Source organism: Engystomops pustulosus, chromosome 11 (genome assembly GCF_040894005.1).
Source record: "Engystomops pustulosus chromosome 11, aEngPut4.maternal, whole genome shotgun sequence".
NCBI lineage: Eukaryota > Metazoa > Chordata > Amphibia > Anura > Leptodactylidae > Engystomops > Engystomops pustulosus.
The window spans coordinates 39,184,121-39,210,169 of record NC_092421.1 but is presented as its reverse complement, the minus strand read 5'-3'; the positions used below and the strand labels follow the sequence as shown (position 1 = coordinate 39,210,169).

At 40.4% G+C, this 26,049-nt stretch overlaps 1 protein-coding gene across 1 annotated transcript in view; it reads right to left on the bottom strand.

The window, feature by feature from the left end:
* OPN4 (opsin 4) overlaps positions 1–26,049 on the bottom strand; it is a 33,029-nt gene that overhangs the window by 446 nt on the left and 6,534 nt on the right. Inside the window, exons 2-10 of the mRNA XM_072129954.1 lie at positions 20,559–20,701; positions 18,242–18,375; positions 15,432–15,635; positions 12,912–13,083; positions 11,446–11,607; positions 9,062–9,169; positions 6,427–6,616; positions 3,094–3,243; positions 1,068–1,136 (exon numbers count right to left, since the gene is read on the bottom strand). Coding sequence (XP_071986055.1) covers positions 1,068–1,136; positions 3,094–3,243; positions 6,427–6,616; positions 9,062–9,169; positions 11,446–11,607; positions 12,912–13,083; positions 15,432–15,635; positions 18,242–18,375; positions 20,559–20,701 — 1,332 coding nt within the window. The remainder of the gene's footprint in view (positions 1–1,067; positions 1,137–3,093; positions 3,244–6,426; positions 6,617–9,061; positions 9,170–11,445; positions 11,608–12,911; positions 13,084–15,431; positions 15,636–18,241; positions 18,376–20,558; positions 20,702–26,049) is intronic.

Genomic DNA, 26,049 nt, shown 5'->3' with positions numbered 1-26,049 from the left:
AGGTATGTCTTAATATACTAATGTAGGACTGACATAATTTAGCTGAAATAGCACGTCAACTTTGTCTATATGAATCTCTCTAAGGGTATAGCCCCCACTGGTGGCCATAAGAAATGCTCACAGTTACCATATGAATTTATACAATGACACATTTCTGACTAGTCTGCTGCTACTTGTAAGCACTAATCAGCGTCTCAGGTATTCTCTATAATACTTCAATATCTTTATTATAAAAGTGGCCTCTATCTTATCTATTGATTTATCTTGTCAATTATGGATTTAAAAAAAACAGTTTTTCAACTTTCCTCTTTTGTGTGCTGCCTTTTCATCTTTAATTATCTATCTAGTCATATATTTGTTTTTGAATTGTCAGCTCTCATTGCTAAAAAATTTTTCATCTTAAAAAACTTATACAACAATTTATACACCAAATAAACTGTGACAATGACGCTACCAGCACCTTCTGATTGTCCTCTATTCACACAATAGCTAAAACAAGCTCATTCGTAAGGGTCCTATTACTAGGACATCAACCAAACATGAGAAAAGACCCCAGTAATCTTGAGAATAAGGGGCGGTCATGTTCACCATTGTGGCTGGAATGGCATGTTGGCCATGCCTAGCAAGTACTCCATTCAATATCATGGGGGTTTCGGCAACTGCAGAGAATAGTGCTCAGTTATCCCAGGCACTCACATAGTCAGTTTATGGGAGAACAGGAGATTGCAAAACCAAGCAAAGTGCTCTGCAATTTCTGAGATGCCATGGAGCACCAGGAAGCGTGCTCAACCTGCCACTCCACCCATGAGAATAAGACCTCCAGAGGAGTCACTAGACATGGGGCTCCTGCAGGTAAATGACAAAATTTAACAGAGTAAGTATAATATAGATGAGCCAATTAGGGTCTTATACTATACTTTAATGGGTTAAGTATGATTGACAAAAATAGGCAACCACAATGGTAAGTGTTCTCAATAGTACTGTAGTGCACTTCTGTTTAAACTAGAACGAAAAACAGTCTTACTAAATTCCTGATTCCTTTTTTTTTGGTTGTCCATGATACTTACAGCAAGAGGAGAACTTCGATCTGATGGTCCAATTTCTACTAATGAAATGTCATCTGCGTCCATGGAGTTCTTTAAAATAATAACATAAAGAAAGTCTTGATGGCATGTACTGAAACTCTTTAAATGATCTAAGAGTATCAAGTATACTGTGTATGGTGATACAATTCAGGTAGATGGCTGCATTAAAATAGATTAAATTTATTTGTAAAACAAATTAATTCATGTCACAAAAACACAATTTTTTGTCACCAGTATCACGGCAAAAGCTCATAATCTCATACCTTCCATACACTAATCTTTAAAATCCTGGATTATAACTGTTTGGGAATCCACCCATTTGTAGGAATGGAATAGGCTAAACTATCAAACCAACGTAATAGCCCTCTCCATACAGATCGGGAATATGCTGCATATTGTAACAAACACCCTGCAATAACACCTGTGATGCTCAGCCTAGGGCAGTGATGGCGAACCTTTTAGAGACAGAGTGCCCAAACTTCAACCAAAACCCACTTAATTATCGCAAAGTGCCACCAGAGAAATTTATACTCCCTGCTCTGTCGCAACTTTCATTGATAAAAGCACCCTGAGGACACCAATAAAGCAGGAAATAGTCCCAGGTAGCTCTGTCACTTTAAAATAGCTCTGTGCACAGCAAGTTCTGGGTTGTCTGGGACTTCAGGAAGAAACCTGGAGTCCTCTCTGGTAATGGCCTGGGTGCCCACAGAGAGGGCTCCGAGTGCCCCCTCTGGCACCCGTGCCATAGGTTCGCCACCACTGGCCTAGGGGGTCTAAAAATAATAAATAAATAAATGTTTGTTAGGTTGATTATCGCCACATCCTAAAAGTCCTGATCTATCACCCCATATGGAAAATAGCACCCAAATGTCTGAAATGCCACTTTTTGGCATAAAAATTTAAACAAGTCCTACAGTCCCAAAAATGTTATCATTGTAAATGTTATCAAGTCCTTGCAAAATTAAGAAATATTTTTTTTATACAGAAAGTTTTAATTTTTAAAAATGTATTAAACACTATATAACTTTGGTATCTCCGTAATCACACCAACCCAAAGAATTAAGGGGGAACTGTCATCCGGAAAAACAGAGCCCACAAGAAAATAGTGCAAAAACGTTTTTTTGTCAAGCTCACTGCTTTTGGAATTATTTTCCTGATTCCTAATACACAGCATTAAAAATTAAATACTGTCTGGAACCAGGGGTAGCATACTCACTGTACCACCGTGAGCGATGGCGTAACCAACACCTGGGAGCGTAGTCTAAGTGGCACCCGATTTTCACCAGAGCCCGCCGCAAAGTGAATTAAATTTGCTGCGGCGAGATACCACCAGGTCACTCTACAGGCGCGACTTTGCTCGTGGTGGTGGCGAAGGCTAAGTACAGAATCACAGAGCAGAAACTTGGTCGTGGATAGGCAGGAGGTCAGGACAGGAAGCACGGAATCAGAGACAGGGACATAGCGGAAGGTCAGGACAGGCGGCAAAGGATCAGAGTCAGAAATGTAGCAAGAGGTCACAAAGGGAATCACCCAGGCATAATGGGAACGCTTTCTCAGAGCCGTAGAGCACAAAGATCCGGCATAGGGTCAAAGGAAGGGGCTGGCTGGCTGTTCTTTAAAAACCTAACTTTTTATTTTTTTTTGAAGGGTAACATAAAATGGCAAAGCAGAAATGAAAAAGGGCATCGGTGGGAAGGGGTTAAAGGAGATAAAAATCCATCTTGATAAACCAGGGGCACTTACTTATAGATCCAGGCACCGTGACTGTGATAATCATCTTATATTTGTTATCCATGGCCTTCCTTCTAAAATCAACTTTTAAAATGATGCTAATTATGTTGCTGTAATTCTTAAGAGCCAAACTATTCACAGAGCCAAATTCTGATCCCTATATTCACTAAGCAAGAAAAGCTATGTGATATTTCAAGCCATTTTCAAGTAATATGGATTTGATGTGAACGAAAGACAAATTGATACATACACACAGAATTCTATAATGTGTTCTCACCTTTTCAAAAATTCCAGAATCATGACTTTTTAGCTTTGCCTTAGATTTCATGTCATTGCTGTCGGTGGTGTCTTTGCTCAACTCATAGGAAACTTGTCTACTAACTGGTCTGGAGGTTACGCTACTATCGGCTTCAGTATCTGTCCAACCCTGTAATAAGTACATACTAAACATTATTTCATAATGTGGCTGATGCGTAAAGAACACAAGCTTACATGGATCATGAATGGACAGAATTTATTAGCAACTTTCTCAATAATATATTGAGAAATACTGTATTTTTCAGACTATAAGGTGCTTCTTACTATAAGACACACCCCAGATTTAGTCTTCCAAAAAAGGAAAAATATATTTTACACCAATTAAAATATCTCTGTTGGTCACATAAAAGCATGCATAGCTCTGCTACATCCATACATTTATACATGCAGCTCTGCTATATCCATATATCTGCACACACAGCACTGCTACATCCATTCATGCACACAGCCCAGCTATATGCACACAAACAGAAATAGGAACACTCTCAGCACTGCTATACACACATACATAGGAACCCACTGCTACATACTGCTACATACACTGGCTTTGGTTTGCACACACAAACACACACACTGACTAGGCACTGCTATACACAGAAACATATACACTCTTCTTCTTCTTCTTCGCCTTTCTCAGTCCTTAACTTCTAAATTCTCTGCCCCATCTTCAGCAGTATGAGGACCTTGAGTAATATAAGAAGCATGTGATCAGTTACATGCTTCTCAGGAAACAGGGGTACCGCACTCCTAGTGGGATATGGATGGTGCTTACGTCGGGCACTTAGCCCAAATGGACAGTCGAGAGAAACGTAGCACACATCCTGTGATGAATTTTAAATTATCATTTATTTCATATCATATATTTCATAATTACAGCTCCACCGGGTTTATGAAAATAAGGTACTTTTTTTAACAACAGATCATAAAGTTTCCTTGGCGACGTTAAGGTCTGAATCGACCTTTGTCAAGCACGATCTGAAATGTGGACAGTAGCTGTGTTCCAGTTCGGGTGGAGAGAGAAACTTCTCTCTCCACCCAAACTGGAACACAGCTACTGTCCACATTTCAGATCGTGCTTCTCTCTCCACCCGAACTGGAACACAGCTACTGTCCACATTTCAGATCTTGCTTGACAAAGGTCGATTCAGACCGAAACGTCACCAAGGAAACTTTATGATCTGTTGTTAAAAAAAGTTCCTTATTTTCATAAACCCGGTGGAGCTGTAATTATGAAATGTATGATATGAAATAAATGATAATTTAAAATTCATCACAGGATGTGTGCTACGTTTCTCTACAGTTACATGCTTCTGACATTACCCAAGGTCCTGTAGGCAGTGTCTATGTCAGGACACCCAGGAGAGAAGGGCGTAGTCTCTTCTCTAGGAGATCATGTGAAGCGTTATGTCAGCAGCTCACCCACTCTCTATTGCAGCGGTCATGAGCGTCTGGCAGTGCTGGATCCTTCTTACCTTTGGACTATGAAGGCACTTTTTAGCAAGATTTTTTGTGCTAAAAAGTTTGTCTTGTAGTTGATAAAATACAGTACTGCAATTAATGCATTTTAGTTACTTATCTACAGTTGTTGGCTGTGGGCACATCTGAGTCATTCTATGGGTTTTCTGATTGTATGCAATGCTAAAAAATTCTCACAAAAAACTAAAACTAAACAGAGATTTTTTTACTTGAATTGAAAGAATTCTGAAATAACAGGGATATATTAACCATACAGCATAGTCCCTTTGACAACCCTGTTTTTAGAGTTTTAGCAGTGATGGTCTGTGACCACAGTTACTATGAAAAGACATACTAAAGCATTTAACAGTGTCATAGAACTGTTATTTGACTAATGGGGGGTGCGTGGCTAATATAGGGGCCGGGGGACAATCAATTACGGTTATTGGTGCACTTCAGTGACAGCACATGTCACTGCTTCGATAATTCATATGACTATAATTTCTGAATATGTGCAATGGTTGCTCTTTGAAGGCACAGCCAAAGCAGCTGTTGAAAGGAACCTGTCACCACATTTTTACAAATACAGCTATTGACAGGTTCCCATAACTTTTTTTTAACTAAAAATTGTTTCCTTTACATACCCATGAATCAATTTTATTTGATATCACTTGGCATCAAAGGGGGTGTGTCCTAATTGGCCTCCCTATGTCCCATACCACTTTTCAGCATTCAGTGCTTAATGTTATGTGACGAGGGTGACTAAGGTCCCTTTATTCAGTTACATTTGCAACGTCAACCCCATGTATGTACAGGCAGTCCCCGGGTTACGTACAAGATAGGTTCCATAGGTTTGTTCTTAAGTTGAATTTGTATGTAAATCGAAACTGTATATTTTATAATTGTAGATCCAGACAAAAGAATTTTTTGCCCCAGTGACAATTGGAGTTTCAAAATTTTTTGCTGTAATTGGACCAAGGATTATCAATTAAAATTCACTACAGACACCTTACAGCTGATCATTGCAGTCTGGGACTATACTAAAGCTTCCAGAGAGCTTCACCAGAGGTCACAGTGGGCAGAGGGGTCCGTCTTTAACTAAGGGTCATCTGTAAGTCGGGTGTCCTTAAGTAGGGGACTGCCTGTATCTTATCACATGAAATCACATCAGCTTCCATAGATTTCTACTCCTCTCCATCATGTATGGAGGCTGCTGTGATTTCATGTGATCAGATATATACATGTGGTAGACAATGTAACTGGGTAAAATGACCTTAGAAGATATCACCCTGGTCACATGACATAAAATGCCCAATGATGTAACAAAGCTCTCTCATTGTTCCAGACAAAAGCATGTCCTTGCAGTGAGACTTGTCAGGAACAAGGAGACAGGGCCATGTGAGTAAAATTTTATATGTGGGACTCCATTAATATCACTGGGCTCACATAAGGTAAGTTGCATATAAGTTTAGAAACTGATGGGAGGGGGGTTAAGATGCAGAGATCAGCTGTTGAAGGAGACTCTCCCAATGCAGCTACATGAATTATAAATTAATTTTTCACAGTCATGCTGCTATATAAAAGACACTAAAGATTTAGGTTCTCAAGATTTACCAATAGTTCAAGTTTTTCTTTTTTGTTTTTGCATTTTCACAATTCATTATTTTTTCCTTTACAAAAAGTTGAAAGGGTGGAAAACATCGACTCATGTGTGACTCTGAGAATTGAATTGGCCACCGCTGAATATTAGGTCAGTTAAATTTACATCTGCTTTCGGCTACAATCTGCAATTATTGTAGTATACAGTGTTAATTGTAGTATAATTAAAATTTCTTACTGATTCACTGTCTGAGACAGAGGGTAAACGTCCCTTCAGTTTTGGATGCCCATTGACATCAGAAGAATGACTGCAATGGCTCGTAACAGTGGAACGCCTAGATGATGGATAACTGCTGTAGGATTTAGAGTCTTTACGGGATACTCTTAGTATTGACCGCAGACAAGGGATGTACTTTGCAATTGCCATCCTAGGACACAAAATTGTTGATCAGTTTTAAAGTTGTTACCCTTCCAATCACTTCCTACACAGTGGAATAGACAATTTACGAAAATAAAAAGTGAAAAGCTGAATAGGACAGATCCTAGGACTACTAATTTGTAATGATCAGTGTTGTATAATGTAAAAAATCTAGTAGATTTTTATATTGTCCTTTTTAGAAAGATGCATAAAAGCCCTTTTTCAGGGGAGTAAAGCATTGATGGGGAGTAGGAACGTTCTTAGGATGGTTAGTTCTTCATCATTGCACCCTCATTGACCGCATATATGTGCAGCCTTTGCAACTGTCAAACAGGATTCAACAAATTGTTCATCACTCACAAATGAATGTGTATTTTGCTCGCCAGCACCTTTATACAGGCCAACAATCATTTCTAGGAATGGTAGTTTCCAATAAATGACCCAATAATCATTGGTGCAAATTGGTCGTTGTATATTTGATGTTTATCTAGGGAGTTATTACCTAACTTAAAGGTTGGACTTGATGGACTTGTGTCTTTTTCCATCCTTATCTACAATACTGTGAGCTATTGCCCTTAGTACTGTAGATAATGATGGAAAAAGACCCCAGTCCATGCCATCATCCACTTTGCATGAAATATCATACAGCACATTGCCCTCATCGCCACTCCCATTCGCTTTCACTTTTTATTCTACGTCACAAAATTGTGCATAACATGACAATTTGGGATCAGTGTTTTATGTAAAAATAGTGTATAGTTTCAGCATTTTGCGACACCATGTAATGAAGAAGCATCCAGGCAGCTATAAATAATGGCAATGACCATGGAAGGGGTGAGAAATCATGAAGCTGTAGTCGTTATCATTGGTAATCTCAATCTCTGGTGGCATTAAAACCTAAGTGCTACATAGAGTTGTATGTAATAAATGAAATTAAAGATAATAATAATGAGAAAATTTTGTACTGTACATATATTTTTTCAGTAATTTTATTAGCTTGAAGCATTTAACCATCCCTTTTTCATTATGCAGTGCGATGCATTTATGGGTAAAATACCTTTTATGCCCAGCAAACGTCAAAACTGTGTTCAGCCCATTGCAATTATTGCCTTAATAACTTTAATACAGCGTATAACTTTCTCAGCATACAGCGTACAGTGTATTTATTTCTCATACTAAGAATCTTATTTTTAGATCAGAAGAAGCCATCTTTTGTCCTAAGAAGGTAACAAATGGATCCAAATTTTAAGAGCATAGTTTTTGGTTTTCATCTCTTACACTATTAGACATGAGCAATTGTCTTTGTCCTGGGTCCAATGCCAAGAAAGATTTTCATAACGTCAGGCAGACAATAAGGGGGTACCTGCTGTGCCAGGCTGTGTAAACAAAGTACATTCTCCAAAACTAACAGAAAGGAATTAACCTGAGCTGAATATATTTATGAGATAGACTCATACACATCTATATCTCATGTTTACATTTCACAACCAGAGACACCAACCCTGATGCTGAAACTGTATGTATACTGTACATGTCCATGCCTTGATGTGAGCAGCTACTTATAGGCTGTGCGGCGTAAATGGGTTTCAATTTGATAGAAAACCAGAAACAATGGTATATATCCGACTAGATCAGAGATTAAAGTATGTGATAAAATTTCTCTGCAAAGGTGAATCCATCATTGGGTCTTAGATTAAGCAGATGCCAGATAAATGCTAACTTTTTTAGTGTTGCATCAAAATTTAGGAATTACTCTCTTGTAGGATTTTCATAGGTTGCCATTTGGCTTTATCACTCATTATTGGTGACCAGCACTAAAAATCACATTGCAAAGATTTTCTGAGATATGACAAAATCTAGCAAAGGGAAATAGGTGGCAAATGCTTACGTCAAAACTGTTTGAACTGACTCCCTCTGCACCTTCCTTGCATTACTTTATCCTGAACCTTGATTATTCTTCTGCCTAATGATTTTGTACCTCGCTGCCCTCTTGCTTTATTACCCAGTTTGTCTAACTTGGCTTGTTAGTCTTGTGTCTCTTTGCTTGTTTTACTGTACAGTACACTAATCCAGGGTAGGGTGGTCACACAATTGTTGCCTGTGGTTTAGCGCAGGAACAGAGTTTGTTGGAAGCTCAGGCACTTATTCTCTGTCTATACTGCTTACCTAAGAAATCAAGCACCATTGCTTTTATATTTCAACATCAGTCTTAATTTACTTATACACATGTGATCACAGTCAATTGTTATGTTCTACCCAGTATGCCACTAAACCCATCTGACTTGAGGCTACTTTCAAAGGCATTTTCTGATCACCACTTATGCATATTACATGTGGCTAATCTACATGTTGTCATGGAAATAAAAAGCATAGTCTAAATGTTATAAAATAGGATATACTGTACAAGCATTTCTAAATAAATCTGTTATACGTGATGTTCTCTGAAGAGACGTACCTATATTTAGGATGAGTGATGGCATAGATTATAGGATTGTGAATAGCAGATGCCTTTGCAATCACAGCTGGTACTGAGTTCATATATGGCGTTAACATATTTGCATATCTGTGGAAAAAAACATGTGAATATATAAAGTTATAAATCAATTATCACAAATGTGTGAACAAATATAGTTGTTGTAGTTTTATAGTAGTGTTCCAACATCTTAACCTCATATAATAGTTGAATGTAATATATTATGAATTACAGTTTATATAAGCCCAGATAAGAAATATGTTCCAGACAGGAATATCTGACAAAAAAAAATTTTTAATGAATTTTTTTATCTTGCCAAGATTATACTTGGAAGCCAAAGTTAGACTACACAGAAAGTGTGCCATACTGATCAGTGGTTGACGGTGAAAGATTACTTTGTTACATCTTTATACTATCATGTCTTGTACCAGAATGAATTTGCATACATTTTTACATTTTATGACCCCAATCCCTTAAAGAGAACCTGTCACCAGGTTGTACCCCACTACTGCTAGTTCCCTCATGTCCTTTATAGAATTTCCTCTTTTATGTGAAATCTTACCCGTTTACCTCTAAAAAAAAAAAAAAGCCACCCCCCCCCCCCAAAGTCTGGAAAATAATCTTCTTTATATCCCATTTGCACGTAAGATTAAATAGTTTAGTGGTTGCAGGGGATATGTCACTTTAGAGGCCCTATCTTGGGTTCTATAGTACCTAGAAACATGCTTTTTGTGTCTTATTAAAGATAATCATGTCATATTTCTGATCAGATCATGGCATTGTTAGCTATGGAACCAGAGACACGAGCAACTAAAGACACATCTGTATGTCCAGTTCTGTAGCTTACAGACCCCATAAGCTTGATGTGATCTGAAAAATGAGATGATTATCTTTTATAGGTCACAAAACATGTGTCTGTATACTAAAGAACCAAAGATAGGGGCTTCTGAAGTGACTCCCTCCAATTACCCACATGGGTAAACCTGGGATGGGAAGAGACATATTTGACAGATTTTGGGGGAGATTTTTGATAAATGTGTGTGAAATTTCACAAAAAAGAGGGCATTCTAGAAAGGACATTTCATACCTGACCTGAGGGAGCTGTTAGTTTAGTGACAGGGTCTTTTTAACTGTTAAGATACAACCAATTCACAGGTAAGTCCCCATTTGTTATAAAGCATATAAAACACCACATAAGTGCAGAGAATGTACTATAAATCTTTTTTGTGCATGTGTGGCCACATTTGAAATTTAGCCAATATTTTGTCATAAATTGATGAAATAACACAATTATGTTAGTCAGAGAGTTTCAACATGCATTTGGTAAATTTATATCAATTTTGATCCAACTGTCTAATTCTTATTTTGTTGACTTCCTGACTCTGAAACTCTTGGTGTCTGATCCCCTGAAGTTGCTTAGGACCCGGTTATAAATTTTAGTAGTGCTTAAAAGCTATGAATTATGACATAGATGGATTTGAAGTATAGATTTTACATAATCAGCCATTACCAAGACCTGAGATACAGCACAAGGGATGGCAAAGACATTGGAGGAGATTTATCAGAAGTGTCTGTGACCAGAATTGTTATAGTTGCCCACAGCAACCAATCAGAGCTCAGCTTTCTTTTTCCTACTGCTGTTTATAAAATAAAAGCTGAGCTCTGATTGGTTTCCATGGCAACTAGAACAGATTTACCTCAGATTACCTTCTAATAAATCTCCCCCATTATGTCTACATTAATTAGCATTTGCTTTTCGTGGGGCAGAGGAAGAAGGGGGAGGGAAACATCTGGCCTAGTGACCAAGTGTAAGGTTTTTTTTTTTTTGCCTGGAAGGCCATATCCCTTCCACGGTGATATCCTCAGTTACCCCTTGGTAAGGGTGCACCATAACGCATAAGGCAACAGTTTATTTTTGCAGTACAGTATGTCTGCTGTACAGAACCCAGAAGAAGCCCCTGGCACCAATATAGAAAGTGATTTACAGATTCCAGTGGCAACTCTATTATATATAACAATCTAAGGATACTGTACACAAGGAATACTCTTTATTCATTTTATTACTCACAACTGTATCAAAAACTTGTGTAAACTTAGCCCTTGCTATGCTTCATTTCTAGGAAGCAATTATATTTTTGTCTTTCTAAGGCTGTTATTTACATTATATGGGTCTTATCAGTTTGTAAAACGTAGCTGACTTATATAGTTGAAATAATAAAGTTCCAATAATATTTGGACGTTATTTAGTAAAATGTATTGTAACAGATATGTGGTGCACACTTAAGTATGAAAGGCGTGGTCTCATGAGTGTAGACAACAGTAACTACTCCAAATTCTGAATGACATTTAATGAAGGATAGTATTACCCAGCAAAGGCCACCAGAGCCACAGTTGAATAAGGAGACCATGATATGACATATAGGAGGATGACAATTAGAGCAATCTTTGCCATTTTCCACTCATTTTTCATTTTCTGATATTGTTTCTGAGATTCCTTGTTATCATCGGAGCCAATTTTTTGAACAGCTCTGTAATAGATAAGGTAGCATTAAATACCTGACAAAATCTATCAACGGAGTCATGTTAACAAGTAACTAGTTAAACACGAGTTGGGCCCTATTCACACGATAGGGCCTAACTGATGGGGGTCTCAGTGATGAGACGCCCACAGATCACAATAACGAGGGGTCCGATGAGATCCCATGTACCTCCGTAAGGGGCCCCTCGTCACTCCGTCAGAGTAATAGAGCAGACAGAAAACCCCTGTTCAAGGAAAAACCACTTTAACTGTTGCATCTCTATGGAGGGAACTTATCAAAAGCTGGCGCATTGTGCCCCTTCCATCTTCCCCATATGTCATGCCAGAAAGGGTCAGTTTTAAACTAAGTGGGACCCTAGGCAAAAGTAAAAGTGGAGCCCCAAAATAAAACTAATTATGAACAGACTCATTTAGTAAGAGGTTCCTTTATCCCTGCACAGTAATAACACTTTGCATTTAACAAAAAGTAGTATAGCAAGGACATGGGACTGTAGAAATATTTTGTAGGGATGGACAGACGATAGGTAGATTGATGATAGAAGATAAATATGAAAGATTATATAGATTTATAGAAAGATGATATATTTATAGGTGCATAAATAAATAGAAGATGGATATGAGATATAGAAGATCCATTGATAGATGGATAGATAATAGGTAGGAAATAAATGGGTAGATAGAGGATATATAGATAAATAGACAAAAAAAATTGATAGATAAATGGCCAGATAGACAGATATATAGATAGAAAACAGATAAATTATAGTAGATAGATAAATAGACAGATAGATAATAGATATATAGACAGGAGATGGACGATAAGCATCTTCACCTGGACATTCAACCAAGAGGTATTAAAAGATCAATACATCCTCTGCCCACAAAAGTCCACATGCAGGAGGCAAATGCCCAGTTTGCCACCCTAAGGGCTGGCCCTGATGCCAGATACACTAACTGTATTCCAGGACCCATCAGTCTGTAGTTCCTGAGTGGTGCAAGGCATGGGGGAAGTCACAACTCCTGGCCATCCGTCAGGAATCTCCACTTTTTCATGGCTTGTAAACCTGTACAAGCCATGACAAATGCCCTCTATGTCTACTATTTTTTTATTTTTGCCCAAAACCATCTCCAAGGAGCAAAGTTAATTCATTAAACTTGCAATAGAACAAGCTGCTGTGTTTGGTTGGCCATAGTGCTGGTGTTGATGTTTGTAGTCTTCGGTTACAAAACCAATTTCTATAGGATGATATGTTTATCACTCAATATACATTTCAACAGCTTAATACAAATCACCTGTTGGTATTCTTTATGGCCTTGAAGATAAATATGTAGCAATATATAATGACAAAAAGAGGTATGAAGAAGACAAAGCAGAAAAGGAGCATTGTGTATGCTCTAACAGATGGTGTGAAGGTCATATAGTCCCATGTACAGGAGGTCAAGAGTCCTTCTGGGACATAAGCACCTTTTAAAAAGGAAAGAAAGAGACCATATTAATATTAATCTGTCATTTCTATCTTCTCTTATGATTTTAACATAAAAAATTGATATACATAGATATTCATTGTAGTTATCTAGAGCGGCGCTTCGTACATCAGTGTGATCATAATGATCATAATGTAAAACTAATATTATATCTTTATTCTCTGGTTCATTACGATGGCGGTGATACCTCATTTATATAGTTTTTCTTATCTTTGCTCAATTTTACTGAGCAAAACCAATATTTTAGAAAATCGCATTGTTTTTACTATCGACAACTTTTCAGGGCCATAACTTCTGTATTTTTCCGGTTGAGGGCTTATTTTTTGCAAAAAGAGCTGTTCTTTTCAGTCGTATCATATTAGAGCACATAACTTTTTTTGATCACCATATTTGGGCTTGAACAAGCGTTTATCCAATCACTTGTTCAAGCCCTTACACTGCAATACACATGTATTGCAGTGTAAAGTGTAAGTAACTGAGCATGCTGAGCATGCTCAGATACTTAAAGCCGGGTCCTGCCAGGAAGGCAGAACCCGGCAAGAAGAGCCGACAGCCTCGGGTCACTCACCGGACCCCGGGGCTGAGGCAGAATGGATCGGATCCCCCGGTAAGCACACCGGGGGGTCCGATCGACAGTGGACACACTTACACGCCGCGGTCGTGCTTGACCGCGGCGTGTAAGGGGTTAAACACCTGGGGTCAGAGTTTTTCCAATCCCGGGTGTTAGTGCCCGGTCTGGGCTGTAGCATCCGCACTGGCACCAGCCCGACACCGGCACCAGCAAGACACGGTGTCCCGAAATCTTCTTCTGACGCGCCGCCGTTAATTAAAGATCCCAAGAAATGGGAGTCAGGGATTTAGAGTTCTCATTATGAATAGCTTGCCAATTAAGAACACCATGCAGGCGTGGAGTCTTGTGGAGTGTGGAGTCTTATAGCCATTGATGCTCCACTAGGGGATTCTGGGAAATATGCAAATAGTATTTCCTAGATGGAACAAGGAAAACAAGGAAAAGTATGATTTTCAGGAAGCCTAATACCTTAATCAAAAGCCTTTCACTCTGCCAAACCAGTTCCCTACACTGTACTGAAGAAACACAACCACATTGAAACAGTGATGAATCTGTTCCTTCGGGAATAGATATACTGGTTTAGCAGTCGTTAGGCTTCCTGAATGTCATACTTTATGGTAAGATTGCTGCCTTACAAGGTACGAAAAAAAGCATGGTTTTCCTTCTAAAAAAATGTATTTGCATATTTCCAAGAAATAGGGGATTAATTACTATTATTATTACTATTGAATGCTAAAAAATCCCTGTGTCAATTCTGTGGGTCAAAATCTTTTGCTCTTAAGCAACGTTATATAACGTTATGTAACGTGCAAATAATTATGTAATTATAACACAAATAACTTCACAAAGTCAGTCACGTCAATGAAGTAAAAAGAAATCAATGGGCAGAATTTAGTTCTTGTGCACCTGAAATCAGTTGTACTAGCTCTGAAATAGGTGCAGTTCTTGCACTAAACAATATGGGGCACATTTACTAAGTGTCCACACACTGTTTTGCGCCGCATTTTACAGGGGTTTTTGGCGCACGTGATCGAATATTGACGCAGTCGGGCCGACTTTCATGCGACACAAATCGGAAGTCGTGGCCGTTGTACAACCTGACTGATTCGGACTAAGCGCGGGATTTAAAATTCAATTTGTGTTGCAAGACATGCACTCACATACACCGGGAAGAAGGTGAACTGCGGCGGACCTCATCGGGGAAGCGATACATGCAGGATATCGGGCACACAATCTTAATGAATCGCTCCCGACTTCATCCGCATCGGACAACGCACCTCTAGAATCGCGACGGGATTGGAAAAGTAAGTGTGCCCCTATGTGTTTTTTATTTGTTTGTTTTTTTATATCTCAAATAAACACAATAAAACCATTACTTCTCATAAATATATTACTCATATGTAACCTTACTAACTAGAACATTCCTAGAGGCTTCATATCTGATCTTTTTTTGGATTACTATATGAATCTATTTCTGAAATCAATCACATTGATGTCAGTAGATTCTCATATATTGTTACATATATTGCGGTGGCGTTTATTGAATCCACTTTTGTAATTATTCTGTACAGGAGAATCTCAAAATAGAATGTTACGACCATATTCAATAGAAGCCTAATCCTTGATAAAATATCAGAAAATGAATAACAGGCGCATAATCTGCTTCTCTAACCTGTCATGCAAATCCTGTCTGATTCTGAGAGGCCCATCATAGTGCAAAGTTAAAATTATCTGTCAAACCAGTCATCCAAACTTACTCCAGCCAAAGAAGGGGGGGAGACTCCATGCCAAAGCATACAGCCAGACACCTAAAAGGATTAACACTGCTCTTTTCTTTGACATCACTCCAATGGAGGCAAGTGGTCGAGTGATTACGAAATACCTATCCACAGCAATCACCATCAATGTAATCATGGACGTAATTCCAAAAAGCGCACCGCAGAATGCATACAATTCACAACCTATGGAAAGAGGAAAGGGGAAATCACAAGCTGAAAGATGGCAATAGTCATATTCTTTATTATGTGTATCCAATACTTCAGTGATCATTCATTTTTCAACAAACTTTGCATAAATAATAGTTCATATGAATACAAAAAACATTATAATGTATCTTAGACCAGAGCAGGGGGGAATTTTTGACTACATTGGGGCACAAATGTAAAATTTTTATCTGTTTCTTCTTTATTTCCAACTTTTCATGGCGCATGCGCATAAAAAATGTTTTGGAGCTTAAGACTATCTCCCTTCAACGTTCACCGTGGACAAGTTTTATGCAGCATTTCCTAAATTATCTCACCTAAATTATCGCAAAAAGGTCTAGCACACAAAGCCAGGCTGGAAGGGCAGGAGTCAGAGCACAACTAGTAGAGACAGGGCCCAATTGCAGACTTCTGAATGGTTCCCCTCTTCCCTGTTAAAAAAATATACTTATTTGTATGCTCACACATGTGCGTGACAATCACACACATTTATAAACTCATATACATGCATTCACATACAGCATATACACACCATATACACACATCCAGAGTAAACATACATATGTGGTGTGTACATACATATACACACCACAGATACATCCACCATATGCACATCACATATACACATCGCAAATGCACACACATATAGACCATATACACATTATACACACATACATAAAATCCCATACAATATACAGACATGCGGCAAATATACTCCCAATACCACACCCAATTCCCCAGATGCTACCTCCTCAAAAGGCTCAAATCGTTTAACATATTCTCCAAAATACTAGAGCTGTTCTACAAAACAGAAATAGCAAGTGTTATTCACTGTCATAAATGGTAAGGACAGACTTAAATCATTCAGAGGAGGTCTAACAAAACAGATGCCTAAAGAATTGTAAGTCTATAGCTGAAAAAACACCAGTCACTTGTTGCATAGCATAATTCTACAACATAGGAGCACCAGCAGCAATCAATATTGCCATAGAATGGCACACACTTCACCTGTTTTCTGGAGCAATTTTGATTTGGTCTAAACAAGTCAAACCTGGTGTAAAGCAGGGCAGAGCCACGGAAATCCCTTACACATTTACTAAGAGGCTGCAGCCTCTTTTCAAGACTCCGTAGAACAGGCAAATATTGGAAGATCTGTTAAAAATCCTAGAAATAAAAGATATATTTCTGTACACTTATTTACCCCAAATTTCTCTACTATCTGTGTGAAGTATATTGGAGATAATGGGGCTCATTTACTATGGGCCCCGCGGAGCACATTTTCATCTGGTTTCCCGACGATTTCTGTTTTGTGCTGCTTCGTGACAGGGATTGTGTGGCACGCGATCAGATTTTTGAGCATCAGCGACGGCTTGCAACAGAAATCTGGGGGGGGGGGGCGTGCTGTCGGACAACCCGACGGATTCAGACAACGTGCAAGATTTAATATTTAGAATTGTGTAGTAAGACAAACACTTACATGCAGCGGGAAGAAGAAGGTGAACTCCGGCGGACCTCGCCGGGGAAACAACGGATGCAGGAACTCAGGCGCACATTCTTCATGAATCACACTGGACTTCATCCTCATCGGACCACGACTGGACCAGGTAAGTAAATTAGGGATTGCGGCTGGACCAGGTAAGTAAATTTGCCTCAATATAGCAGCTAGGCTCCCACCAGCACTGAACACGCAAAACATTTCCCGACGATTTCGTTTTTTCGTGCCATCGGACAACCCGACGGATTTTGACTACGTGCAAGATTTAACATTTTAGAATTGTGTTGCAAGGCAACACACTTACATCATCGGAAAGGAGAAGGTGAATTCCGGCGGACCTTAGCGGGGAAACAACGGATGCAGGAACTCGGGTGCACGATCTTCATGAATCGCGTCGGACTTCATCCTCGTCGGACCGTCCGAATCAGGGATCGCGACTGGACCAGGTGAGTAAATATGCCCCAATATAGCAGCTAGGCTCCCACCAGCCCTGAGGGAACTCAGAATAAAGATTGACACAGTAGACTTTTGAGCTATTAAAAGGCTTATTTTAAGCATTCTGCCTTAAAACCGTTGTGGACACAGTTGCAAATCTGCAAAATTATGCTTAATATATAGTGCAAATCTGTAACAGATTATTTTCTAATGCATTTATGTGGGCAAAACCTTAAAAAGTTTTTTTGAGATCAAATAACAGGCTGTCTGGCAGCTGAGATCATATTTTTATGTTCCCACACAACCTTTTTAAGTGAAATCAATATGAAGAATTCTATATATTTATGTAGACCATACATTGATCCAATGTTTTAGAGTGAAATACTCCTTTGGGGGTATTTAATGGTTTCACAATATTACATACCTGGTTGTGTGTTAGCATTGTAACCCAACCCTGTTCACTTCAATAGAGCTGCCACACACAACCTGTCAAGAGATATGGTCCTGGTTTTGGAGTCATACAATTTCTTTCCTTATATGTCATATCGATAATAAAAGAAGTCCAACAGTATCGTTGATAGGTTTGGATATGGCCAACTTTAATTTAGGATAAAACTGTTCTTTTAAACAAGCTCAGAAACCATTTCGCCATTACCTTTTTCGCCAAAGATCCATCTTTTATGTAAACTTGTAGCAAAAAACACCGGTGCCTGAGTGATGGACATGCAGAAATCACTGATGGCAAGATTGATGATGAACATATTTGCTGGTGATCGCAGGCTCCGACTCCTGTAGATGAACATAATGCAGTATATTATTACCTGACTACGTTGTCACATCCTGCAACAGCTACAAAATTTATTCCACATTAGTTTTCTCAACTCAGCAGTTTTTAATTATCCCGCCTGAGTATTGCCTTACAGCAGGCTTTCTTCTATCGTAGGAGGAAATTAATGCTGGCCTCATTCATTCATTTGCAGGATTTGGGCTGAACGTATGGCGAGCTTCAGAAGATTACTACTTCCCAATATGAAGATTCCAAATTAGTCCAACTTTAATCTTTGGACTTGGATTCAAAGTACCATACATAACATCTAGTGCTGAAATAATCTGTAGCTTTAGTATCTGACCACTTCTTATTCCTCAGACTTTGGAATTGTTGCCGTATGTTGCAGTTTAATCTATATTTGTGTTCACTTTTAGCCCCCCTGCACACAAGGGTGCTGTGGAAGTAAACCTGTGTGTTGGTCAGATGGCATACACAGTGCAGTGGATGGAAGAGAGCTATGATGCAGGGAGTCCCTGTCTCCAGGGTAAGCAGTAAAGCTCATGGTGTTGCTATGGGGGAATATATCAGAATGCATGCATTGTCAGAGGTTATTTTTTATTATATATAGCCGAATCCTGGATGGCTGTTACAGTTAACTGTGCCACTGTTCCTTTGTACCTGTTTAAGTAAGGCCCCATTCACATGAACGTTTGGGGGATGTATGTACGGTCGCAAGCTTGTGGCCGCACATACGTCTCCCGTAGACAGTAATGGGATGCACGGAATGATACAGTAGACGGGCGACACCATACCGCTCCGTACACGGGGAAAAGATGGAACATGTTCTATCTTTCCACGTGTGCAAAGCCATCTGCTGTGCATCTCTATGGAGAAGGGAGGGAGGGGACAGCTCCTCTCCAGCGTGCCGGATGTGTGCCTGTCCAGCTACAGCCGGGCGGTCACACGCTCGTGTGAATGTAGTCTAAGGCTAGAAGCACTTGACACATTAATCATTGACTGTTAACTGTCCAGATTTCACAAACACATTGGCAAGGATGGGACTCCAACCATGATAGTGATATATGATACAAAGTGACCCTTCCTCCCAAAGGAACAGCAGCGACAAACTGTAATCAAGTTCAGCACTGTTGTTTTATGGGTAAGAAGGGACTTGCAGGGGAGAATTTATTAACGAACTTGTGCCAGAATTATGGCAGATTTACAGTATGCCCAAAAAATTGTCAAAAATTCCTTCTGCCACCTTTTTGAACTTTTTTTTTTGGCACTTTTCCACTTTGTCCAACTTAGTGGGGATTGGCCGTTGAAAAGTGGGTTTGGCCTCCTGTAAAAGGGGATGGGCAACAAGAAAAAAAAAAAGTGTAGATCCAAGACAGATCCACAGGCAGAACGACTTCCAGTATCAGATGAACAGGACTTAAGCCTTCATTGGGTTTATAAAAATAACTGAAACCAGGACAATTTATACAGGTTGACTTTTTATTCTAAAGGAACCAGATGACCTAGCCTCACAATTCACAATAGCTTTCTTTTTAACAAAGATGAATAATGTATGGATCGCTGCCTCAGGGTTGATAGCTCGGGAAAAAGAGGATCCCAAAAATTCTGGCACACAGTTTAAACCAACTAAAACTAGGTCTAAAGCAGCTGACAGTCTTATATTACACCAGAATTCATCATCACAGTGATAAATCTAGTACAGCAAAAGGCAAGTGATTTCTAGCTAGAGACTGGTGGAACCTGAGGCACATTGTTAAATCCACCCAAGGGTATCATAGTGATCTATGATGCAAGGAATCCCTCAACACTGTGGTCCATTTGTGAAATCCAGCCAGGATGTGGTCAGTGACTCATGGACTGACAAAAGTTATGTGCTTCTAGCCTAAATTTGATGTAATTAATTCAGCAGCATTCAACTGGTCTCTTCGAAAAGCTGACTGCAGGACCCCCACCAAACAGAGAGGAGAAATCCATGGCAGATATGTGGAAATTGTCTTCCCTGTCTATTTCAAAGCTACTGTAATCTGCTACAGATTTTTTTTCCTGACCATGTGCATCTACCCTGCGGCCCTAGTGTCAATCTACAGGGTATCATATGCTAATTTTTTACCTGTACACTTTCAGCATTTTATTAATTTATTTCCATTCATTTAATTCAGCATATATTGAAATAGTATAGAAATACCTGCAGAAAGCATAGATTACCAAGAAGTTACCGAGTGTCCCAGTTATTCCCACTGCAAGGATCACAGCTCCAATTGTATAATGGACATGATCTGGAACATCAGCTGTAGGGTAGGCATGGTGTATAATTTCTCTAGGAGTTTCCTAATGAAGCCAGAAAAAAACATATCATCAATAATTGGAAAAATTGTCGCTTTTCAATGTTCTGTTGCTCTCCTCTTCTGCCAAAGAATAGGGTTCTAATAATCTGATCTGTGGTCTAACTTCTACAACCTCCATTTATCATGAGAATGGACTCCTGCCAAACGCAACAAGGGGGTTCCTGTTATCACTAATTCATACCTCCCAACTTTTGGGCAAGAGAAAGAGGTACAAAGAGGGACACAAGCATTGTGTAATATTGCCTCCTTACTGTGGCCAGAGGTAGCAGAGAGCTGATCCAGCTTTCTCCTGGCCCAATAGCTTTGGCTGTACGTGACCAGGAGGAGGTAGGACTATGTGGGGGAGAGAGGAGCAGCCCAGGACAATCTCCGGGACAAAATGGGACTGTCCCACTGAATCTGGGATGGTTGGCAGGTATGATAATTGGTGGAGCAGCTGGTTGAGCATTCGGAGCGTCTAAGATTGGCAAGCACAACTATCTCCTGTGCTCCCATTTACTGTCTCAGTGTGCCAGAGATAGCCCAGTGCTGTGCTCTATTTCTGACGCTACCACAGTATTGAATAGAGCAACAGAATGTGTGACCTGCCACTACATTCAATTGATTGATCCCTTTGTTCTTCTGAGTTCGTGTGATTCTTTTGGGTTTCACCAATGAGACCCCAGATTTTTATCCCATATCCTGTTTTTCGAGATAACAGTCCAACTTGGCAAAAGCTCTTTAAGTAACCCCTTGCTGATCCAAATAATTTTTTTTTAGCAAAGGTATCTAATAGAATTATTAAATAGATGGTCAGTTTCTTAAATGTATCATTTACATGTATCCTGTATTTTCACTGAAGCACCATTGTGTCATATTCAGCATGACTTTGTGGTAGACCAGTAAGCCTTAGGCCAATTTCCACAGAAGACTTTTAATGAATGAGCAGCCTGTCTAATGCTTCCAACTAGCAGAAGGCACAACCATATTCCAATCAAAGCTTTGGAATGGTAAATAAAATTCCAGCAATAATTTTCTCAAAACATATTTTTATAAATAAATGTTATTTATTTATTTATTGTCTAGAATCAAGTCAAGATGAAGAAACCCTCATTAATATAAAAATATATGCATTGCGTAGGCTTAGAAGAAACACATGTTCATTTAGTGTCTATTTAGGTTTGCCGGGAAAATTTAAAGAGTTAACAACCGGGAGCACTGATCGTGGGCGTTACTGTGGCGGTGGGTTACTAGACATACCTAACCTACTAATGTAGATCTTCTTAAGGTTTTTCAGTCTTGCTGACTATTTTGTATTTTGTTTATTTTTTACTCCTTTCTTTTACAGCACTTGTAGTTGACGTGCTCACCTCCTGTGTGATCACACTTTGCTTTAACTATAAATTGTCACGGGTGGCCCGTGACCTACATCGCGGGTTGTGGGCTCACCTGTGCCCTGCTCTCCCCGCCAACTCACGGGTCCCGGCTCCTGCTTTGTCCTTTTCGGCCGCGCGCGCGCGTTCCCGACTACTAGGGCGCGTGTGCGCCAGCTTCAGGAGATTTAAAGGGCCAGAATGCCACTTATTGGTGCTGGCCATTTTCAGGTAATCTATTTAACCCTGCCTCTTCCTGCAAACCCTGCCGGATCTTTGTGCCTATGCCGTAGATAAAGCTCCCCAGCGATATTACTGCGTTCCTGTGTTTCCTGCATTCCAGTGTGTTCTCGTGTATCCTGTGTTCTTGCTCCCATGTGTTCCTGCTATTGAGTTCCCATGTCCTGCGTTCCTGTGTTCCTGCATGCCTGTGTTCCCGTTCCCATCTGCCTGGACCTCCCGTTGCTAACACCGTATTGGACTTGACATTGCATCTCTGCCGCCTGCGCTGACCCTGTGCCTGACCACGAGACTGTCATCCGCTAAGGTACCTCGACCTCGGCTGCCACCACGGGCTAGTCGCACCTGTGGAACGACCTGGTGGAACCCTGCCACAGCAAGTCCATCCCGCTTTGTGGCAGGCTCTGGTGAAGACCAGGTGCCACTTAGACTCTGGTCCCAGGTGTTGGCTAGTACCACCTCCCGCTCTGGTCCAGAGGATCCACTGATCCTGACAGTAAGATCCAGCCATGGATCCCGCCGAGGTTCCTCTTTGCGGTCTGCCCGATCTTGCCACCATCATGGTCAAGATGGTCATGCAACAGATGTTAGCTACCCAGCATCAGCAACAGGTTCCTGAGGCTGCTCCTGCGACTCCTGCTACCCCGGCTTGTATTCTTGCCGCTGAACCCAGGCTACGTCTCTGTGCCCGGCTAGTATGATGGAGATCACAAGTTGTGCAGGGGCTTTATAACCCAGTACTCCCTGCACCTAGATTTCATGCCTACTCAATTTGTCATGGAGCGATCCAAAGTGACATTCATTGTCAGCCTCCTCTCTGGGAAAGCCCTGGCCTGGTTTACTCCTCTTTGGGACAGAGACAACCCGGTCGTGGCTACTCTCACAGCATTTCAGGCGGAATTCCAGTCCGTCTTTAAAGGACCTGCATGGGCCTCTTCTGCTGAGACTGCACTGTTGAATCTGCGCCAGGGGAACTCTTCCGTGGGAGAATATGCTGTTCAGTTCCATACCCTGGCCTCGGAACTCTCCTGGAACGATGTGGCCCTGTCTGTTAAGGACATTCTGGCCGCTCGGGATCTGCCGTCTACCCTGAGTGGTCTCATCACCTTAGCAACCCAGATTGACGTGCGGTTTAGGGAGCGTGATGATGAGTTACACCTCGAACAACCCCAGGTCCGCCAACAACGTCTTCCTCGCCTGTCTCCTGCTTTCCAAAGGCCGCTCCAGCCTCCAGTTGTACCATCTGCAGAAGAGCCTATGGAGGTGGACAGAGCCAGACTCTCTTAACATCCTGCTTTGTGGCGGGCTCTGGTGAAGACCAGGTGCCACTCCGGTCCCAAGTGTCGGCTAGTACCACCTCCCGTGGTGGTTGAGAGGATCCACTGATCCTGACATAAATTTGTGGTGCTTACTCTGACCAACAATTTGAGTCACACATTTGTAAGACCTGCACATGCCTGACCCTGCCTTGTATTTAACCACTCTTTGCCTGACCAATGGTGTTTTGCACTGGTATGTTTCAGCACTAAAACAGTGGCCAGCAAAGCAACAGCTTGTCCATTTACCATACCTGAACTAACTTATTGGGGCAAATTAACTTACCTGGTCCTGCACGATCCCCGATCCTGCTGCAATTCAAGAAGATCCTGTGCCTGATATCCTGCATGTATCGCTTCCCCACTCAGGTCCGCCGGAGTTCACCACCTTCTTCCCGGTGCATGTAAGTGCTTGGCTTGTGACACAAATTTAAATGTTAAATCCCGCGCTTAGTCTTAATCCGTCGGATCGTTTGACGGTCCGCCCACGATGTCTGTCATGTGAAAGCTGGGGCCGATGCATCTAAATCTGATCGCGTGCGACTCAATCCTCAGCACGATCGCCGAAACGTTTCGGCTGCGGGACCCTTAGTAAATAAGCCCCATTGTCTATTTTTCTTTAGATCTCCCTGCCCTCATGTGGCTTAATAAATGGCTTGTCTACAACTGTGAATTTTCTAATTCTGTGCTCTACTGTTCCTTCTTGGTATAGGTTAAGGAAGTGTTCTCCTTATGCTGTATTTACTCGAACGTGAGTGTGACAAGCTTGAGGCCGTACATAAGTCTCCCATAGTTAATGGGCACACAGAGTGATACAGTCCCATATATGTGTGGCACAGTACTGCCCTGCACACGGGGAAAAGATAGGACATATCCTATCTTTCCCCATGTGCACAGCCTTGTGCTGGCATCTCTATGGGGAGTGGTGAGGTCACCCTCCTCCTATCCAGCGCGATGTATAAATGCAGCCTTTCGGGGAATTAGCCAATTACGGCCGCCTTGTAGGAGTGTGGAGATTTATAGGTATTGATGCTCAACTATGGGATTCTGGGAAAGTATCCACATAAGGTTTCCAGGATGAGATGCCTCGTTTAGCTACCTTGTGAGGCAGCTCCCTTGACATCAAGCATGACATCCAGGAAGTCTAATGACATGATGCGGTATTAAAACCAAACCAGTATATCTTTTCCAGAAAGAACAGAGAGGCTTTTGACTAGGTTTAGGAAGTAAGAGGTCCCTTTACCAAGACTTTGAAAATTAAGGCCACCTTGTAGGTGTGTGGAGACTTATATCCATTAACGCTCCACTATGGAATTCTCTGAAAATATTCAAATAAGTATTCCAGGATAGGAAAAGGAAAACCATGCTTTTAGCTTTTAGCTACTTCATAAGTCCGCTCCCTTGATGTCAAGCAATACTTTCAGGAAGCCTAATGACATGATGTGGGATTTAAGATAAAAGCTTGATGTCAAGGGAGCTGCCTTATAAGGTAGGTAAAAGAGGTGTGGTTTTCCTTATCCCATTCTGCAAAACTTATTTGCATATTTTCCCTCTTGAAATACTCACTTATCCTCATCTAGTCCTCTGTTGTTGTCCTGTACTTTGCCTTGAGCAATAGTGTCAATGTGAGTCATCTACCTCAAGGTATAAACCTGTATATATGAGGAAATAGTGATTGTGACACACAGATTGGTGTTTGTGCATTGGTGGCTTGTAATTTTTTGTAATAGGGCAGAATTTGACTGTAAAACAATGGAGGATAAAATGCTTAAATACTCATCTACATTTCAGTCTCTTGTCATGTATGTCACAAATAATGCTTTATTATATAAATATCAATCTTTTAAAGAAATAAAAATGTTACTTATTTGTTGATTTTTAATGCAGACCTTATTTAAAGCTCAAATTATTTTCATTACACATTATATGGCAAAAGATATTAATCTTAAGAATTTAGACGCCTTAACGCTATTGACACTGAAAGTAAATCCCTGATCTCATAAGAAGATTTATGCCCTGAAAAAATTAGTCTTTGACTCATCAAATGTGATGGGATCAGTGCCCTGCAATCAGAGAGATGGATTTCATTAGATAACCACTGATTCAATCTCATTTCTATTAAAGGCTTTCTCTTTTTTAGTTAATTTGATTCTTGCTATATGCACATGAAAAATTCTAACCGTAATATTAAAGAGAATCTGTAGCCTATCATGACATTTCTATTGAAGGGGGAGATGGAGCCCTGATATAAAACCCCCTATCACTGTCCCTGCCTATTTGACATCCTCCATAGATGTCAGACACAACTGAGCGCTATTCTCTACATTAAATAATGTAAGGGAAAGAGAGAAGGGAAAACAAATGCCAGGTCAGCATGCCGAGTCAAACAGAGAGCGTATGTCATAGACATAATCATAGTCCAG